The 21,847-nt window shown below is 33.7% G+C and overlaps 2 protein-coding genes across 4 annotated transcripts; one reads left to right on the forward strand and one right to left on the reverse strand.

Annotated features, from left to right (window-relative positions):
- The first annotated feature begins 4,615 nt into the window (after window positions 1–4,615).
- On the forward strand, window positions 4,616–8,584 carry LOC110105995 (receptor kinase-like protein Xa21). Of its 2 annotated transcripts, XM_028697998.1 has the most exons (3): window positions 4,616–5,176; window positions 5,282–7,966; window positions 8,057–8,584. In XM_028697998.1, exons 1-3 carry the CDS (start codon window positions 4,735–4,737, stop codon window positions 8,482–8,484), a joined length of 3,555 nt encoding a protein of 1,184 aa, XP_028553831.1. In that variant the 5' UTR covers window positions 4,616–4,734; the 3' UTR covers window positions 8,485–8,584. The 2 variants fall into 2 exon arrangements, with proteins under 2 accessions (XP_028553831.1, XP_028553823.1); XM_028697990.1 differs by having other exon boundaries at window positions 4,616–7,966.
- Window positions 8,585–15,889: 7,305 nt separating this feature from the next.
- Window positions 15,890–17,331, reverse strand: LOC110105996. 2 transcript variants are annotated; one of them, XM_028698043.1, is made up of 2 exons: window positions 16,671–17,331; window positions 15,890–16,583 (listed from the first exon to the last, which is right to left on the reverse strand). In XM_028698043.1, exons 1-2 carry the CDS (start codon window positions 16,856–16,858, stop codon window positions 16,265–16,267), a joined length of 507 nt encoding a protein of 168 aa, XP_028553876.1. In that variant the 5' UTR covers window positions 16,859–17,331; the 3' UTR covers window positions 15,890–16,264. The 2 variants fall into 2 exon arrangements, with proteins under 2 accessions (XP_028553876.1, XP_020691362.1); XM_020835703.2 differs by having other exon boundaries at window positions 15,890–16,586; window positions 16,671–17,306.
- Between the last annotated feature and the right edge of the window lie 4,516 nt (window positions 17,332–21,847).

The raw sequence follows: 21,847 nt of genomic DNA on the forward strand, positions 1-21,847 counted from the left end.
GAGAGGGGATTCATTGAATGAAATAATATACTCTTTGAAGCTTTTGAAGCTCGTGTTTTTCTTGTTCCCTGGATTGAGATTAAATCCTTCAAGCAATTCCGATTCTTCCGAAGATCCAAATATATCATCTATCTTTCATCCCAAACTTACTTCTAGGGAAGTCATAATTGTGAGGCTGACATGGCCCTTTTTGCAAATATGATCTTCGAATTTGATCACAAATGTTAAAATTAAATTCAGAAATAGGTATACATAATCCAAAATCTAATTGAAGATTCTATAAATTTGTTATCGTGCTTTTTGATGATTCATCAAATGTTTGAATCCTTTTTTTATTTTGTTCATCATCCTTATTTTTTTATTCCTCTATTGGTGTTGATATGCAAGATTGTGAGGACTTCTTAAAATATTTCTCCATAATCTTTGTACAAATTCAAACTCGTGAACTACATAAAACTATAAACTACATATAAAACTAAAAACAGTGAACCAAGCAGCAAAACGAAATTTTTTTATCTATAAACTGATGTGTAAACTGTAAACTAATTTGTATTGTATTATACGCTAAATTGGGCATTGAATCTAATTTAAACAGAAAACAAATGTTGTGATGATAACGTACTGATTCTAATTTTTTTTATATGTTTAGTATTGAATCTAATTTAGTCACTATACTGTAAATAAATTAAACTATAAACAAAACAAAAAAAATTTATCTATGAACTGTAAACGAAATTTTCTGTTTAGGAAAAAAAAAAGGTATAAACTAAACTACAGAAACTATGGAGCAGTTTACAAAATGCCTTTTGTCGCTCTATGAACTTCAAAAAAAAAAATCTAATTTATGTCCGCACAGAATAATTTCTCCTGATTTAGGGGCTGTTTGATATCGGATTTACAGCGGGATTTTAGTCGGATTTACGCTAAATCCAGCCAAACGGTTTTTGTGCGCGCGTTAAATCCAGGCGATGGGTAAATCCCAGATTTAAGGATTTACGGCTTAAATCCCGGATTTACTAAATCCCTCGGTTCGGCGCCCCGATCTCCCCTTTGCCGTGTCTTCTTCCCAAGCCGAGAGAGTGAAAGGGAGATAGGTATAGGTTATATATATATATATATATATATTATTAATAGTGTAAATAATAATTAATGAGTAAATTCTACTTTACATGTTATTAAATTCATGGTACATTACATTTTTTATTATAAATTTATTTTTTTAATTTATAATTATCTTTTTCACATTTAAATCTATAACTATCATAAATCTTGAAATATATTACCAAACAATTTCTCAAGATTTAACATGATTTAATATTTGTTATACCAAATATTTTTTCTAGATTTAGCACCCTGAGGATTTACTAAATTTAGATTTACAGAATTTATTAAATCCCACTTGTTGCCAAACAACCCCTTAGTATTGAATCTGAAAGCAAGTTTTTACCTATGTTGTCGACCGGATCCAAGACAGAAAAAGGGAGCCACTGTTCGTGAAATCCGAAAGCATAGGTTGCGCCTACCGAACTACATCTTCATATGTCGGACGAGAGCAAATAAAATCTTATTAGACGACGGACGGACTGACTGGACGGACCAATGGAGGTTGGAGGCAGAGGCGACGCCGCAACAATTCGGACAAGAGCTTCATGTGCGTGATAACTTTTTGTTTTTCTAAATCTAAATTTCTGCCTTTCTAAATCTAAATCAATGAAGCCGAATAGATATTAGGGCTTTCGCACTGCCCAAAAGCCCCAATTGTGCACAGGTAGATTTATTTTCGGAGGGGGCACGTTCCCTCGTGGGACCCTGCCTCACTCCGCCACTCAGCTTACACTTGGGGACAGTTTTTTTATTACTTTCTAAAATAATTTTTTAGTATAAAATTTGTTTGAGAGCAACAAATATGTAATGATCAAAGCTGTCCCAAATGAAACCTAAAGGCACATAAATACTAACAGAAAGATCTATGATCAAGAAAATCAATATAAGTCATCTCATAAAGTGTTTCATATTTTGTATATATTTATGCATCATGTCACTTTCAAAATCTATAAATATGCCCTTAGTATCTACATGAAAATGGCTCTTGAGTTGAGATTCATTAAGCATTTATTGAGATTCATAAAAGCTTAAATGCTTAATCAATCTCAAAGCTCTAGCGAAGTGTCAAAGGTGGACCACCGTCGTCGAACCATAGCAAAATCATTGTTATTAGACCATCGCCTAACTATCGTTTTTGGACCACTGCATGAATGTCACCCTCGAACCATCATCATTAGCCTCTGCTTTTGGATTGCAATCGCCAAGCTTTTGTCCAGCCACCTTTGTCACCTAAGTACCATAAAATATGAGATAGTATATGATATATATAGCCTAGATGGTGAAATTGTTCTGTGTGGATACAAACGCCATCTGGAGACGAATCAGAATATGTCACGTCACCCATTTACTATGTACCGTGGCTGTGTACCGGGTGATGTGGCGCGTTTCTTATTCGCCTCCAGACTGTCTGGTGTCCGCACAAAATAATTTCTTGCCTAAAATTTAAAATGAATTGGAAGAAGATGTAAATGACTGTCAAGGATGATTATTTGGCGGTGATGAATCATCAACCTAATTAAAATTGCTCGATTGTGAAATGGGTGGGTGTCATATATATGTATTATTAATAGACATCATATGATAGTAGGCATTTGACTTATTCATCATTCTAATAAAATGAGAGATGGAGCAATTGATAAGATGGACGGCAAATATTCATAAGGATGGAACTAGGAAGAGTTCGAGATAGACAAAAAAATTTTTAGAAGAATAAACATTTAAACTATTTTGTTCATCTTCAATAATAATAATAATTACTCAAATTATATTTAAAATTATGTATTTCAAAATTGTATTTTAACCACCTAAAAAAATTGATGACTTGTTTAGGCCATAATCTAAAAATACTAACCTATAGAACCAAATAAGCCTCACCAAACTACAAAAACAAAAAAAAAGACAGATCATCCCGGTTAGGGGATAACCCGGTCGACCTAGCATGCAACCCACACCAATTTACACGGGCCAACACATAAGGCTTGCACGAAGCGCCGAGGGGATTCGAACACGGTACCTGGCCTATGACTAGCCAATTCTCCACCACCAGGCCACCCCGCGGTGGATGCCTCACCAAACTACTGATACCTGACAAGTTCTTGTCCAAAACTTTTCTACACGGCAACATTACGTCCCATCTTTGTCTTGTAATTAATATTTCAGTCTTGACAAGCACGACTCCCTTCGCTACATAATATGCCATCGAATAAGAAGCTCATCATAATTACATTCCTTTTATTTTAAGAAAAAATAATATATATATACCTTAAATTTTTTAATGAGTAAATATTTTATTTCAACAGATATTGTGATAGAAATTTGGAAAAAAAAATGATTTAAGAATATCCGTTTTAATATTTGTTTGTTTTTAAAGCTGATATTAATTGTTGTATAACTCATCCGTCACTAAATTTTTTTTTAAACTTAGGTCAACTTTAACTGAAAAAACATAATTTTCATTTCAAAATATAATTATATTTCAAAATACAATAACTCATCTCCAATCAAATTTTATTTTCTGACACAAAAAAATTATTCTTTATATATTATTTATTTATTTCTAATACTTATTTTATATTTATTTGTAATCTTATATTTATATTTATCAATTTTTTGAATGAAACCTATTATTATTATCTTAATTTATATATTAATGTAATACCTTAAATAAATTAATTTGGTAAATTCAAAAAAATAATGTGCCTATAATTTATTATTTCTAAAATTAATAACCTAATTTTTTAATTTAAAAAAATAGCGTGTGAGTAGTGCAATGTCACTGTTCACACTCACGGGAATAGCTAGTGTTTTTCCTATCAAACACGTGAATAGCGAGTATTTTGCCGATCGAATGGAGCAAACCAACAACAAATGGCTGTAACGCATTCGGCTGGAGTTGCTCTCAATGAATAAATACGTTAGGTTTAGTGAGTTATCAATCAAGTTTCAGCACTCTTGACAAAGTCAATCTTTGCAGGCGTGACATGACAAGTGTTTAAGGTAATTTTCTCTCATGGCATTTTAGTAAAACTTAAAAAAAATAACGAAAAAATAATTATAAAAAATTGTTTAAAAAGAAAATCTAAGTCATGAAGTACCAATAATAATCCTACCGTTTACATTTGTAATTTATATTTTCATTTTTAATGCAAATTTTGATCTTTTTATCCCTCCTAATACACATTTTTTAACTAATATTCAATTATATTTTTATTTGACCAAATTACAAGAAAAACTCTTCTATTGAATTATGTTGAACATTCTAAGGGGTTGTTTGGTAGCAGGTATATATATATATATATATATATACATACATATATATATATGAGAGAGAGAGAGAAACTTATATAATTTAATGAGATAGTTTCATCTATATCAACTACAATCATATGAGGAAATAGTTTTCATTAATTTTATTATTTAATGCAGAGGGGGTAGTTGGAGTGCTGTACTGTCATTGAATTCCTTTCATTTCATCCAGCTAGAGTAGGCAAATTCTTTTCCACACAACCATCACACTTTCCCATTATATAATATGCCAAGCTAAATCCAGCTTGAAACCACACTCTTCAATTCATTTATTTACAATCTCCAAATCACAGATTGCTTTGCCATTTGGGCCATTTTTCACAGATGAGTGTTTACATTCTCCTCTTATTCCATATATCTTTCTTTATAACCAGTATTGTTTCAGAACTTCCAAGCAACAGAGTTAACTTCCACGCCAGCTTCAACAAGAAGAATGGTAACTCAAGTGAGGAGCTTGCTCTCCTATCCTTCAAGTCCCTCATAAGCCATGATCCTCATGGAGTTTTAGCTTCTTGGAGCAATCAATCTCTTCATTTTTGCCAATGGCGAGGTGTGACCTGTAGCAAACACAGAAATAAGCCTAAGGTCACAACTTTGGACCTCCAAGCCCTTAATTTGTCTGGTTCAATATCTCCCTCGATTGGTAATCTTACCTTACTCCATACTCTTTATCTTTCATCAAATCAGCTCTCTGGTTCTATCCCAACAGAGCTTGGTCAGCTCTCTAAGCTGCACCATTTGGACCTAAGCTTCAATCTATTAGAAGGTATGATTCTTCACACTCTTTCCCAATGTCTCCTTCTTCGAAGTATAAGTTTAAAGAACAATTCATTCCATGGAGAAATCCCTTCTAATCTTAGTCATCGTACAGACCTTCAAATCATTGATTTCAGAAATAACCTTTTAAGTGGTATTATTCCTGCAAGTTTGGGAGCCTTAAATCACCTCGAACAATTACTCCTTTCTAACAATCTCTTGGAAGCTGAGGAGAAAAATGACTGGGCATTCTTAGATGCTTTGGCAAACTGCAGCAATATACAAGCTCTTGGCTTGTCAATAAATAGATTAGGAGGTGTTTTTCCAAGCTCAATTGGCAATCTGTCCTCAGGGCTTCAAGTTCTAACAATATACAGTAATCAAATCATTGGAAGTATTCCTACAAGCATTTGTAGGCTAATAAATCTACAAATACTCATCTTAGGCGACAATCTTCTCGAAGGCAACATTCCAGAAGAAATTGGAATCCTTCATAAGCTAAAAGAGTTGAATTTGTATAACAATAAAATCTCAGGAGTAGTTCCAGATTCACTTGGAAACTTATCATCCTTGGAGATTTTTTCTTTGTATGGAAATCAATTTGGTGGTGGAATCCCACGAGTGATTCAAAATCTTACTTCTTTAAACATTCTTAGTTTATCAAAGAATTATTTTACAGGAAATATGCCCTCATTTTTAGGAAGTTTACTGAGTCTTGAAGAACTCTATCTCGTTTATAATAATTTAGTTGGATACATTCCACCATCATTAGGGAACCTTCACTTTATAAGCCAAATTGCACTTGGATTCAACAATCTAGAGGGAGTTATTCCATATTCGATATGGAACCTATCCAAGCTCCAAAACCTACAACTACAAGGAAATAATCTATATGGTGTTATTCCTCCTAGCATGGGTCAAAAGCTTCCCAATCTTGTTTACCTTCGATTATATCAAAATCAATTTTATGGTCCTCTTCCAACCTCTCTGTCAAATTCAACTTCTCTTGAATCTATTGACTTTGGTTCAAATTCCTTCACTGGTAAAGTCCCTAAAAATCTTGGGGTGTTGAAAAGCTTATATGGATTTGAGCTTGATGATAATAGGTTAGAAGCAAGGGACTCTTCTGATTGGGCCTTCCTAGAAAGTCTGACAAATTGCACCAATTTGATGATCCTTGAACTATCAGGAAATGAGTTCGGGGGCATCTTACCTAGTTCGATAGCCAACTTATCGACGACTTTAAGCTTTTTAAGTCTTTCAAGGAATAAAATAGGTGGAATAATACCCATAGAAATCAATAATCTTGTTGGCCTTTCTTGGCTTGATCTTGCAAGAATGAAACTTTCAGGCAAGATTCCCCCAACAATGGGAAGCTTAACATCATTGCAGATGTTAGACTTTAGCTTTAATGAGTTTTATGGTGAAATACCATATACCCTTGGCAATTTGACACAATTGAATAAGCTCTTCCTTCAATACAATAACTTAAGTGATCATATACCTCCAACCCTAGGACACTGTAACCGATTAGAACTATTAAATCTTTCAAACAATGGGCTGATTGGTACCATACCATATGAAATAACAGCCCTATTCTCCCTCACTATTGGCTTATTTTTGTCAAATAATTTCTTAAATGGGTCATTACCTTTCAATATTGGGAGCTTGATAAATCTTGTTAAATTTGTTGTATCAAACAACAAATTATCTGGCAAAATTCCTAATAGCCTTGGTCGATGCACTGAATTGCGATATCTTTATATGGGAAATAATTTTTTCGAGGGAATCATTCCTTCTCTAGAAGCATTAAGAGGTCTTGAAGAAATTGACCTTTCACATAATGAACTTGTTGGAGAAATACCTATGTACTTAGAAACATTTTCCCTTCGATACCTAAACCTCTCCTTTAATCATCTTGAAGGAGAAGTCCCAAAAAGTGGCATTTTTACTAATACAAGTGCATTCTCAGTGTTTGGGAACAAGCAACTTTGTGGTGGGATTCCTGAATTAAACTTACCTGCATGCTTTAATCAGCATAAGAGGAAAAGTGAACTGCAATTGGTGTTAGCTATGACAATTGCAAGTGGTGTTATAAGCTTTATCATACTAGTAGTTATATTTTATGCATGGAGAAATAAAGTACACAATGTATCACATTTTATTTGGAGGCCTAGAAAAGAGCAACATATAAAAATTTCATATGATGAGTTGTATAGAGCTACAAATGGATTCTCTTCTGAAAATTTGATTGGTGCTGGAAGTTTTGGTTTTGTGTACAAAGGAAATATGTATGGTGATGACAATAACATTATTGCTGTGAAAGTTCTGAATCTCCAACGACATGGAGCCTCAAAGAGTTTTGAAGCAGAGTGCAAAGCATTGAGAAATGCACGACATCGAAATCTAGTCAAGGTTTTAACAATCTGCTCGAGCATAGACTGCACGGGTAATAATTTCAAAGCACTGGTATTTGAATTCATGCCTAATGGAAGTTTGGATAGGTGGTTGTATCCACAAGTTAATGATGTTAGTGGAAGTAGAACATACCTAAACTTTATCCAAAGATTGAACATAGTTGTTGATGTGGCTTGTGCATTAGACTATCTTCATAACCAAGGATTAGTGCCAATAATTCATTGTGATTTGAAGCCAAGCAATGTTCTACTTGATGAAGATATGGTTGCACATGTTGGCGATTTTGGTCTTGCAAAGCTTCTTACAGAAGCTTCAATTGAGTCTTCTCAAAGGTCAATAGATTCTATTGCATTGCAAGGAACCATTGGATATGTAGCACCAGGTAAATACAACTTATATGATTTTGTTGCCTTTCTTTTTTTTTCTAGAGTTCCAATTTCAAATATGTTCTAACATGCAATACATTGTTTAGAATATGGGATGGCTAACCAAGTTTCTACCAAAGGAGATGTATACAGTTTTGGCATACTTTTACTTGAGATGCTTACTGGAAGAAGACCTACTGATGGGATTTTCATAGAAAACCATAGTCTGCACCAATTTGTTCAAATGGCACTACCTGGACAAGTTATGAGCATTCTTGATCCAAATATGTTTACACAAACAGGAAATTATGAAGTTGATAGTGAGATTAAATGCATCAACAACAAAACAAAACATGAATTAGAGTGCATAATTTCTATGCTTAATATCGGTCTTCTTTGCTCAAAAGAATCACCAAAAGAACGGATACAAATAGAACAAGCTTTTAAAGAGTTGCTTGCAATAAAAGATAAATTTTACAAGGCAAAAGAAGCTAAGCATAGTTTAAGTATTGATCTACCAGAGCTTTGTAAGTGACATATGTCATATTCATTTATGTTTTTCAAGCTTCCAACTACAGAGTTCTTCGTTATGTTTTATGGTTAGGTTCTTAATAAAATATTCATTTTTATGAGCATCATGGCTTGTTGTTTATACAATAATGAATAGTATGATTAATTGAATCCAAAGATATAATTATAGCCTGATACAATTTACTGCTATATAGTTTGCCGTTCTATAGTTTGTTGCTGTAAGAGCAGTACTCATTTGCTGTTTGATTTGTCCTGCATTATCTAGCCTAGATATTAAAAAACGCCTTGTTTTCTGCACTGTATTTGGTCTGCATTGAATGCACTAGAGGAGTATTCCATAATTTGACAAACGGTGTATTCTACAGAATGTTCTGCATAGCGAAGCTATGGTCCTATATATCTTCAGGATTAATGGCAGATGTAATCTTCTTCTCCACAGAAAAGCAGAAGTTTGAGATTTTTGCTACAAAGATGAACATTGTGTTGGGCTTGATTGAAACAATGAAGTATTGATTAGAGATCTTAGAGGCAAGTCGGGTTGAGCCCGCCTGATATATTTTTGAAAGCATAGTCGTTAAGATCTGCGAAACCACAGAATTATAGATCTTTCCAAAAGGATTTACTTAGATTTTCTGAATAGTTTCAGCTATGTAGTATAGTACGATCTCTTACTTCAAATTCATTACTATTGATACGTCACCAAAAAATTGTCTGGATCAAGCACGAATTGTAAGGCACATTTAAGTTGAAAACTTCTAAATTAAAATTAGGGATCATCCAAGCTCCGATTTTAGAAAGCTTATAGTCAAATTGAACATCACGAGAAGATGAATCCAATGACACCAAATATTTCAGTTAAATTTGAGCCCAAATGAACTCAAATCAAAGGACTAAAATACTCTTAGAAGCTTCAAAGCATTAATTGGAAGACCAAATGATGCCCAAATATGAAATGCTTATAGTCGAATCGAGCGGTTCAACGAGAAAAATCGAACGAACCCAAGGACATCAAATATTGTCATCATTAAGGCACATAATGCTCGAAAAACACTATGATCAAGAGAATTACTATGAACCATCCAATAGAATACTTCAAATCTATCCTAGATCTTCTCCATATTTACTGAGGAAGTCATTCCCAAAAAAAAAACTATAAATAGCCTCTCATTTTTCACATGAAGGGGGTGGGGGAAAAGAAGAGCTATGAGTTTTAAAAAATTTTAAAGCTCCACCCCGGCACCAACGCCAACAAATCCATACCACCAAGCCTCCACTATTGAATCTCCTCCGGACCATTATTGTCAGACATGTCCACTGGAAAACATTGACGAGACTTCCTCCACCATCGCTGCCGACAACGATCCCTCCCATCGTCGCTTGACTACGATCCTTCTGACAATTGTCATCAAACTATGATCCCTTCGACCATCATTATCCGACTATGACCCTACCAACCAAACAAACAGGATAATTCTCTTTCGAGAGCAACTATCATGTCATTCTCCAACTATGTAATGTATTTTATATAATATTTATTTGTTACATTGAGCCAACTCCCTCCTCCAAGGAAGGGCAATAACCATAATTAACCACTAACACTAGTGTAATCATTTTGACCGGGTATGACCCTGTGATTTTTTCTCTTTATGGGGTTTTCTATGTAAAAAATTTGAAGTCTCTTATGAACGCTGAACCCCTACTCTTTTATCGGTTTATGTGTTTGATCTTCATGCAAAGATAGGATGTTAAACTTTATATTTCTCTACCGCCGTAAATATTCTAGGACGCAACATTTTTACACCGTATGTGGAAAATGATTCCTTGCTAGGGGCAACCTTTGCTATAAACTCATAAGGTCATTTATATAAATGTCATGGGTATGGTTGGAGCAAGATAGTGTTTTTGTCATGATCTATTATTAAGTCTAAAGGAACTCATTCAATATTGAGGGCAACCAAATATATTATTCTATCACTACTCAAGCATTCGCCATTGTTGCATCAATTTTGTGAAAGCATATTTAGAATGGGGAGCAACTAGCTGTAACATCAAATGTGACTATGGCCAAGAAAATTCCTCCAATATTATCAACGTCCAAGACAATATTATTGGCAACCATCCTTATAAAAAGCTCTCAACAAATGCAAGGATGCTTCAAGTAAATTTCAAACTTTATATGGTACCTAACTAGGCTTCTACTCTTTTTGCAAGGTTATAGTCTCGACCTCAAATATGTAGTAACGTTCTTAAGACAAACTAATATTTACCTTCGATTCAGGATACATGCAGCATTCTACCCCTCCCAATCAATATATAATTGATTCCTAAATGACTCGATTAGGCCTCATCCAGATGTTAACGTCATCGAGCAAAGCTCTAACAAACAACATCGGTAGTGTTGTGGCTTATTCGCTCTATTTGGGAGGAGAGGAGGGGGAGATATGGTGCCAGGAAGTGCCACTGTGGCATTGAGCTCTATGTTTGATTTATTATGGATGAATCTAGAATATTCGTCTCGTAGCAACAGCGAGTAGGCTAGCGCTACAATGCCAAGTCAAGTATTTTTTAAATATTAAAATAACTTACACTAATTGCTTAATCCATTTTCCCCTAGCCCATTACCAAAGAAAAAAAGAGGAGAAGAGATGAGAGAGGGTTCAAATTCCAATACTCAAGATTTATTCGTCGGATATGTTCAGGATATTGTAGAGCACTAGGGCAGACTTTTAAATTCTATCTCTAGTTTCAATTTCAATAGTTTTATAAAACTTCATTGATAAAATATATTTTTATCAAATTTTATAATATTTTTACCATGTAACTTTTAATAAGTTAACGTACACTGTACTCTTAACATTTTGAATATATGAAATCAAGTTTTTATCGGTTGATTTTTCCTATGCAAATTTTTGGGTATATAAGTTGATTGGGGATTTTTTAATAATTGTAATAGTTATATAAAAGTATTAAAATATTCATGTGAATATTTCTCTAAAATTAGAAATTGATTAGAAAAATTTTAGTTAACATAATATTATACAAGCAATGTGGCTTTACTAGCAAATCATGTATTATATGAGTACTACATCGAATTCATAATTTATTCATTATTGCATTTTTATAAATACTATTCATAGCATGGCATTGAAAATATTTTGATATATGAAAAAGTGCACTCTCTGATATGTTATAAGGGCCCTATATTTCTGTTATGGTCATATTTGCCGAGTGTGGATATGGGAGCGATTCTGACTCCACTTGTTGAAAACAGGTGTATGAGTATGGGAGGTTAAAAGGAGGCATAACTGGAAGTGGAGTTATAAGAAGACATCTGAACATGTGCATTATAATTATTAAATTATATATATATATATATATATACTAATAAATTAATTATCAATAATATTATGAATTGAATGTTAGAAATTTCTAAATTTTTGTATGAAAAATGGAAGTCAAGTACAAAATTTTTTTTATAATAAATATTTTGTGATGTATCTAGAAATCTTTGAGAAAGTGGTTTTACAAGTACAAGTGATAACTTTAAGTATGGATCAAAACCATAAAAATTTTGTGTTTTGCTAGTATTTCAATTATTCTTTAATATTTTTTTAATATATTGCAATTTCATCTTTAATTTGGATATTGATATCTATGATGGATTAGGGAAAGAAGTGTACTAAGTCTTTTTGTGCTCATTATATGAATTTTATGATTTTGCAAAAAGAAGGTAGAGGCCCGACATAGTAGAAAATGGTACATAAGCATAATCTAATTAGTCTAAGTGTTTGAGGTATTATTTTTGTATTCTTATTCTCAATTATTTTGATGATAATATTTTCTTGATCTGGGTTAATGTATATAGATTTTGATGAAATAAAATATGCTTATACTACTTTATTATTTGGATTTTGTAGTAGTTCTAGTTGCTAACCTGCTATTGATGGTTAAGTTGTATTTATAGGTTTAGGGCTTCAATCCTTCTATTATATATTAAGACGTCACATGACCGTAGTCGAGCGATGGTCAACGGAGGGACCATAGATGGGTGAAGAAGATCAAAAGGGTCGTAGTTGGGTGATTGAGTGTCATGTGCCCCAGAATTAAATTTGGAAGAGTTGTCTATTATATATATTTTTTTAATTTATCAACCAGAGCTTTTATTAATTCATTTATATTAGTATATACAATGGAAACATCTAATATCATATACATCAAAATATTTCTCTATATCTATTCTTCCAAAATCATGCATATAATAACCCGGAGATAAGTACAATCCTTAATTTATGAATAGCTCCTAACTACAAAAGCATAAAATAAAACATAAAATAAAATCATACGAAAACCCGAGGATCTCTGTCAACCTCACTCCACTTGGTCTGAGATCGATCATTTAAATTCACATAATGAGCTAAAAAGCCCAGTAGAAACTCAAACTCACTAAAGCTTTCAATGCAAGGCTTAAAGAATCAATATGCATACTCAACTTAATCAATATAATCAATAGCATTCAATCTCATCAATATATATATGACTTAGTAAGACATTACATCCAGCTTTAATGTGGTATTTCTATCCTTTCATCTATAATCATGCATAGTATATTATATAATTATCATTATCATCATCATCATTTTTATTACAAGTGGATTTCAATAATCATTAAGAGTCATCACTCTCGACCCATCAACGTAAATGGTCATCAATTATAGGCTATAACTGAGATAACACCACAAACCATCTTTAAAAGAAAGTATATCAACCCATCCTCCTGTGTAGAGTATTACATTTTAAGAGTCAACACATATTAATTATAGTGTTAACAGTCAGCTTTTCTTGCTTAGAAATAAATATCACATTCCTCTTATATTACTTGTATAATCTTTCTTTAATGCATGAAATGCTCATAAAATGCTCAATTCTATAAAATACAGAAAAATCTTTATAATAGTCTATAGCTTCAAAAAATCATAACTTTTATTTTATCTGGTGAAATTCTATAATATTTAGTCAAAAGTTCATAACATTCATATCTATTAAATATAAAATGTTACACGATAAAAGTGCAATAAATCAGTAAAAAAATATATTTTTATCAATTTATTAGGGATTAAATTCATCAAACTGAAAACCATTAAAAACTAAAGTAGGATTTGGGTTACAACGATCATAAAAAATCTTAGAACATAATCATGCAGTTATAATTGATGTGTTTAAGAGCAATTCCTTTTGGTCCACACCACATCAAAACAATTTTGAGACTATCAAGTCTACCCTTACGCTGCACCAGTTTTGATCTCGCTAAACTTTGATAAACCTTTTCAGATCGACACTGATGCGTTTGCTATTGGCATGTAAGCTGTTCTCTATCAGGAGAATCGGCTAATTGAGTACTTTAGTGAAAATTTAAGTCGCCTCGCCAGAAGTGGATCGTATATGAACCAGAACTCTATGCCATTGTGAGAGCGTTGAAGCATTGAGAAAACTACCTCCTTCACCATGACTTTTGTGCTGTGTATTGATCATTAATCCCTCTAATACTTGAACAGCCAGAAAACTGTTAATAAGATGCATGCGAGGTGGGCGATTTTCCTTAAACGATTCAGTTTTGTAGTACGTCATAAGACGGAAAAGATCAATCGAATAGCCGATGCACTCAGCCGTTGAGTTGCACTTCTCACCCAATTGCAAACATAAGTTGCTGGATTGAAAGAGATGAAGTCTCTCTATTTCACAGATCCTAACTTTGCTACCACATGGGATGAATGCCATTTCGGAACACTGATTGGTGATTTTTCCATCATAAATGATTTCCTCTTTAAGGGCAACTCGTTATGTGTTCCTTCATCCTCGTGGTAGCATCAATTAATTGAAGTGATTCATTGTAGTAGCCTTGATGCATATGTGAGTAGAGATCACACTCTTCAACATCTGCAATGTCGATTTTTTTGACCACACATGTAAAGAGATGTTTCCAAGTTCGTGGAGCGTTGTCCCGTTTGCCAAAGGTACAAGTGAAGTGCTCAGAATGCATGTCTTTACATGCCATTGCCCGTGCCAGACTCAATTTGGGAGGATCCAAGTCTTGATTTCGTCCTTGGCTTGCCACAAACCAAAAGGGGGTCAGATTCCATAATGGTTGTTGTTGACAGGTTTTCGAAGATTGCTCACTTTATTCCGTGCAAGAAGACCTTTAATGCCCTTAATATTGCTAAGCTGTTTTTTAAAGATATAGTCCGCTTGCATGGGCTACCCCGTAGTCTTACTTCGGATATGGATGTCAAGTTCATTAGCCATTTTTGGCACGAACTTTGGAAGAGATTTCAAACTGATCTAAAGTTAAGCTCAGCTTATCATCCTCAAACGGATGATCACATGTAAGTCATGAATTAAATGTTTGCTAGTATGCTGAGGTGTATAGTTCAAAATCATCAGTGGGAAGATGTTCTTGGGTAGGCGGAATTCGCATTTAGTTTCATGGCCAATGCCAATTTAACATTGTCTACAAGAAGATGTAGAATCATATTGTAGACCTGACCATCCTTTCTAAATGCCGCAATACAACTGCTTCCCAAGCAACAGAGCAATTTTCTAACATCCTCAAGATGTCCGGGATAAATTGATTGACATCAATTATAAATACAAACGGGCAGAGACAAGCATTGTCGACACACTGAATTCAAGCCTGGCGAGCTGGTTATGCTACGATATCGCAATGATCAATTTCTCTCAGGACCACGTCCGAAGCTCAACCCAAAGAAATTCGGTCCTTTTCTTGTGCTGCGCAAGATCAATGATAATGCTTACATCATTGATTAACCCAAAGATATTCCAACATCTTTCACTTTTAACGTTGCCGATATCTACCCCTACCACCCCTCATATAATGTGATCTCCACAGTCCTCTCATCAGAGATGAGTTCTTCTGAAGTAGGGGAGACCTGATGCAGACTACAACCAAGCCCAAATAAGTATTCCTCGAGTGATTGTTCTGCCAATGCTACCGTCTCCACTACTAACTAACCGTTTTATTCTATTTTTTTTGTGTTTAGCCGTGCTATTTTTCCTTTTATTTCTTAAATACTAGTTTCAGTAATTCAGCAAACCTGTAGGCTGAACATATATACCTTTTTACAAAAGATGGAATGATAGAGAATATTATACATAAACTTTACAAAACCCTTTCTTCTGTTCCATAGCTTTTAGTGATTTTTCTCCTTGCAGGTGAGCTGCTGCATCAAATGTTATGGTGATATTCAGGAGCTAAACCTGCCAGCATACTTTAACCAACTAGTAAAAACTGTAGATCATAATTGGGGCTGGTTGTCACAGTTGCAAGTGTTGTTTTATTCTTTACCATATTAATAGTTAAATTGATTGCAAGTATAAACAAGTTAGACATAGAATAAAACAGCTTCTACTTGTATACTTAGAAAAGAGTAACATGTAAGGATTTTATATGCCTGAGTTAGCAACTTACTAATGACCGATTCTCTCTTGAAATTTTGATCGGTAAAAGCTTTGGTTCCATTCACAAAAGATATAGATAGCAGCGACAACAATATTATGACAAAAATACATTAAACTCTTAATTGATTGAAGTCTTAAGCTTTCACTTCTATCACATAAAACTTCTAGTCTACCAATTGAATGAATTGATATAGGTAAACTCTACAAACTTCAGTATCCTCTTCGAAGATGTTACTTATTCATTGGATGAATTAATTTTTATATAGTAATGATGCTATGAAAACTTCAATTTTTTCCCATCTTTGAGATGTTTAATCCTCTTCCTTTTCTTTGATGAGAACATATAGATAGTTCTTCTGTATCGAAATTGATGAAGCTTTATTACTTCTGCTTCTTCCCAGCATAGATCCACAAGAACTCCTAGTAGCACTCTTTGAAATGATTCTACTACTATGATTTGGTGCATAATATAGCTTCTGATTCATGTATGATTTTGATTTTTCATTTCGCCTGTAAGACTTCATCCTCTTATTGTAAGGGCACTCCTTTTTTGCAAGGTCTTCAATGCATTTCACTTCAGTGAGAGAAGAAAAAGATTGGGATTTCCCCTGGAAGAAATTGGACAGACCCCTTCTGTAAAAAATTTATATCAGACAGCTTTATTAACCACATCACCTAAGAGAAGAAGAAATATGAAAATTCAGAACTTGAACTCACTTGATAGGGAGATCAGCCATGAGTGAGGACAACTCATAGAGAGGCCCAGCTAATGAGTTGGATGAAAAAGAAGAGAAAGAAACCTCGTCATCTTCCGCATTGAACATGGAACCATCACAATCATCATAGTCATCTTCTCCACTTGGTAATAAGATTTCACAAGGCTTCTGCTTGAGACCTTCAGCCATGATTCTTGTTTGAAATCTTAGAAGAAAAGAAGAATAATCAAATGTTTTATTCTCCAAGTTGGTATTCAATTAAGAGGATACCCACTTGGCTAGTACTGTTATTACTTCCTTATAATTAACTAGTCTTCTTATCTCTCTATTTATAGTTCTTGGCCTGATTTGTCCAGTAGTAGAATGAGTTGGAAATGAGGAGGCAATGAAGGATAAGGCCTTACGCTTGAGTTCATCCTCAGCTTATTCAATTGGTTATCCCTTCGACAGAGTGTTGCTCCTGCTGTCTCTAAAATGACATTTTTTGATGTGATGTCATGGCTTGTTGTTAAAGATAAGTGAAGCTTAGGATTCATTTATTTTAGTATAATTATCTGAAAGTGATTGGATCTGGGTTTCAAAAATGAGTATAAGTGTTTGTTTGATTATATTTTGATGAAGTTTATTCTCATATAATTTTTATTGATTTTCAATTATGGTTTGCAAGCAACGAGGGCCGAATTTTAACCTTGCTTCAGCTGGTTTTTATATTCAATTTCAATTAATCAATTTACTGTTTATGCGTATTATGACAATTCAATATAATCTATGAAGATATGCTTGCAGATTTCATTCGAGTTTTTTTTTTTTTTTTGAAACCGCTCGCAGGAAGCGCCTAACGTGGGCTTTTCAAAATTTCGGAGCCCCCCTAGGCCTCTCTCCACCCCTGTGTGTAAGTCAGGTATCTTCTGAAACCATATTTAGGGGAATTAGTTGGCTGATAGAGATTATTAAGATAATTATAATCATAAGTAAAGGCTTAAATAACAAATCCTTGGACTTTAGTTACATATGATGAACAAATTACTGGTCTAATGAGGTGGGCTGATAAGGAAAAAGAAGTTTTTTAATAAGGAATTTCTTTAAGGAGAAAATTATCAGGTTGAATTGCAAGAAGCAGATCATTTAAGTTAACAGTGTAAGACAAATGAAGGGTTAACAGATGGTTTAGAGTTCTTTCTGTAACTTATCATTTTTTTTTTTAAATATATTAGAAGGGTGGTTTGTCTTTTGCTTTGATTTTTTGTTGTTTTTCCTTTGTATGATACGGTCTTCATGATTAGCCGTACTGTTGTTGAAATAGATATAATTTAATAAAAATAATTTTAGGTTATCTTATTTTGTTCGGGATAGTTTTCTAGTTGCTTTGCTTTTAGACAATAATCACGAGTTCATTTGGCTACAGCTTCATTACTATTTTCTCATTGCTTTTCAAATTTTTCTGCAACTATAATAGAGAACTTGTTTTTTATAACTTTAAAACAACTTTATAAAACGTCGACGCCATCCCAAACAAACCCTAATCTTTTCTGATCTCAAATACTTCATCAAATTTCTTAAAAAAAAGTGAAAAAATAACAAGAAAATAGTACTCAAATGAAATTGTAGTTGTTGTACTGAGAAAAAAACAGCCACAAACAGGCCCTAAATCAGAATTAAAACATATTTTTTTAGAAAAAAATGCATGCTTAACATTTAAATTTTACTTATTTAAGAAATTAGCATTTATGTCTTTTTTAATTATTGAATTTATGTATGAATTTGTATACATGTGATTAAATAGTTAGGAATTGGATAGAAATAAAAAATATGAGTTAAAATTTTATTATAAATTTCAGTATTTGAGTGACAATTCAAAAAATAAAGATATGAGAGTGTTACTTTTATAAAACTAAATAAAAAAAAAAAGAGATAAATTTCAGTATTTGAGTGAAAATTCAAAAAATAAAGATATGAGAGTGTTACTTTTATAAAATTTTATTATAAATTTCAGTATTTGAGTGACAATTCAAAAAATTTGTTACATCCTTAATAAAATATTTTTGATTGTAATAATTTATTTGACTTTTGATTTTAAAAAGAATATATAAATTCTTTGAGTTTCTATTTAAATTTTTCAAATAATTTTTTTAGAATTTAATTTTTGTATAAATGTATTTAGTTTTTTATGAAAAAAGGGCATAAATAACTAAATAAACATAAAAAAGAAAGCAAACTAAGCAAACTAATTTATTATAGAATTTCACTGAGATGTTTATCAAGATTAATAATAAAAATGATTCAAATAACCAATTGAGCAATTCTCAAGATATATATAATATCATAAGTAGGATTGTGATCAAGTCAAGCCAATTTTTTGAGAAGGTTTGAACTCAAACTCATAAATAGTTAGCCAAATGGCCCAAATTCGAACCGATCTCAACTCAACTTAGCAGCTTGTGAACCTATTCCTTTAAATAAAGTTGATATAAAATACACATAAAATATGTTCAAATTGAAATATATAAGTTTATAGTTATTAAAAATATTTAAAAATGTTTCTACTTTTCTTATCTTAAATTATTCATTATTAAACTTTCTCTAATTTTTCCTTTTTCAATCATTTCGTCTTATTACTTCTGAATCTTCTCTCCTTCATTATAAATGAGCCGACTAATAAGTCAACTTGAACTCATTGAATTCATCTTGTGCTCAACCACAATTTTAATTAATTAGTCGAGCTCAAGTTAAAGTTATGTGTGCGCAAACTCGAGTCTCCATACTTTTTTTTTTTTTTTGATAAAACCCATACAAAAGGGCTTAAGCGTTAAGATAATTAAAAAAACATACATGAACTAAGTGAATCAATAGCCCTTTAAACATACATCAAATGAAAGAGAACCTACGAGCCTTTGATTCATACAAGTACAAAACACACAAAAAAAGAAAGATAAACAAGGCAGACAAAACCAGTAATGGGACCACCCAAAAGAGACGTTCGGAAAAAAACACTGTCAAAATGATGCTCCAACCAACACAGCAATCTAAGGAAGACAATCCTGAAGGACAACATCAGTTCCCACCATGAATAGTAAGAGGAGCAATAACGAAGTTATTTCTTTGATTTTCTCTTACGACGCTTCCCACCGTCATGGGAGAAGGTCTCATGCACAATGTGCCCCACCTGCAAAGCATACGTCTATTGCAATTCATCCACATCATCAACTAAATCACCCACGACACCCCCGCATGCCGAGGAATAGGGATCCTCCAACCAATTCGATGGGTCGTCATTATTCAAAGATAAAGCCAATTGAGCTTTCAATTCTGCATTATAAACAATTGAAATAAGAACATCAACAACATGCTCATTTCTCTTAAAAACCTCCACCTTAGGAGTCAACTGCACCCCCAAAGAAGCCACGGTTGAGAAGTGAATGATATCATTCAAATCGTTTGAAGACTCAACTAAAACAACCTTTTTAACATCACACAAATCTATGTCAAATCTATTCAGAGCAATACCTAGACAATGCCCACCATCCACATTTTTATTTGCATCTGAAACAACATTATCATTGGGAGAACTAACCTTGGCAACGACATCTTCCACTATATCATCAAGCGGGTGATCCAAATCAATCGATTGAGGATCCAAATTGTCAATAGGTTTAGTCGAACCATCACCAACAACCAAATTATTTGATGCAATAACACCAACAATAACAAGGGTCGAAAGCACAGGTTCAGATAAAAGCTCAGTACCACATGTAACCAAGGAAATATCAACATCTTGTTTACCAACATCACTAACACCATCAGATTCCCCACACCCGAGCATTATTCCAACACCATCAATACCCTGAGAGGGTTGAATAGGAGGAGGAGGGTTTCCAACTAAATCGACATTATTCAAAACAGCAGATGCATTCAATGGCAATCCCATAAGACGGAGTGAGATTAGACATAATAGGAGGGTCATTGTTCGGAGCAGAGGAATGGGAGGAACATTCACCCCTAACATGCCCAATGCATTTACAAGAATCATTAAATGATGGAAAATCCTTCATCTCAACCATCTGTATGTAACCAAACTTTTCAATGCCAAACCAGACTTTGTCTGAATATTTTTCAGTGGTGTCAAGCTCAACTAAAACCTATGCAACAGAGGCTCGAGAACTCATAGATGTAGCATTGTCGACTTTTAGGGGCCGACCAAACATAGAACCCAAAGCATGAAGGATCCATGGAGAAAAATGATGTGGCCTTAATTTTGGAAAGGAAACCCAAATGAGAATCATAAGGGACTCAATACCAATATCAAGAGAAGGGGACAATTTGGTAACTTTCATGAAATAGTTATATACCAAATAGAATTAGTGACAAAAAAACTCTGTTATAATCTAGATCATTTGACAACTTAATCAGGACATGCTACGTATCAAGCAAATTCACATAAAACTTAGCAATAATATTAAGGTTGAAGAAAAATTTGCTAATAAAATCCAAACTGGGACAGCGTGAAGGAAAAAAACCCACCAACGTAAATTGGAAAGGAGTTGTAAGCGCAAGAATCTCATCTTCGAAGACCCACAATGAAGGAATACCACGAAAAGAAGATAGTTTTAACTCAGGAAACCCACCATGAGCGGAAGATCCAGCTAGGATATCAACAAAAGATTTCGCTTTCACAAAACAACCCAAAAAGTCAGGATCACAAACACGAATCGTGGCCATTCTGGTCGCCAAGGGACAACATAAGAACCAAACAAAAACTATGCACCACAAGAAAAAAAAAAGGAAAAGGGAAAGATCTTCCCTGAGCATGAGGATTCCAGCACGCTTGACGTGAAACCACCGGGAGGGTCCTGCATAAGCCTTCGTGCACGGTGCTACCGACCAGGTGAAGAGGCTCGCATACTCAAAGCTCGCACGTGCGACATCGTCTGTGCCGGCTCCGCCTACCCGAAATCCAAGTCTCCATACTTACCCCTCCTAAATTTCGAGAAATATTTCCGTGCGACAACCAGACAGTCCGAAGACAAACCAGAATGCGTCACGTCACCTGATACCAAGCACCGGTACCGAATAAAAAGTGACGTGTTGCGTTTTGATTGGTCTCCGGACGCCATCCGGGATCCGCACAAAATAATTTTTCCTAAAATTCAAACTTAAAAGTATATCTTATTAAATTCCCAC

Source organism: Dendrobium catenatum, unplaced genomic scaffold (assembly GCF_001605985.2).
Source record: "Dendrobium catenatum unplaced genomic scaffold, ASM160598v2 fragScaff_scaffold_9, whole genome shotgun sequence".
NCBI classification, from domain to species: Eukaryota; Viridiplantae; Streptophyta; class Magnoliopsida; order Asparagales; family Orchidaceae; genus Dendrobium; species Dendrobium catenatum.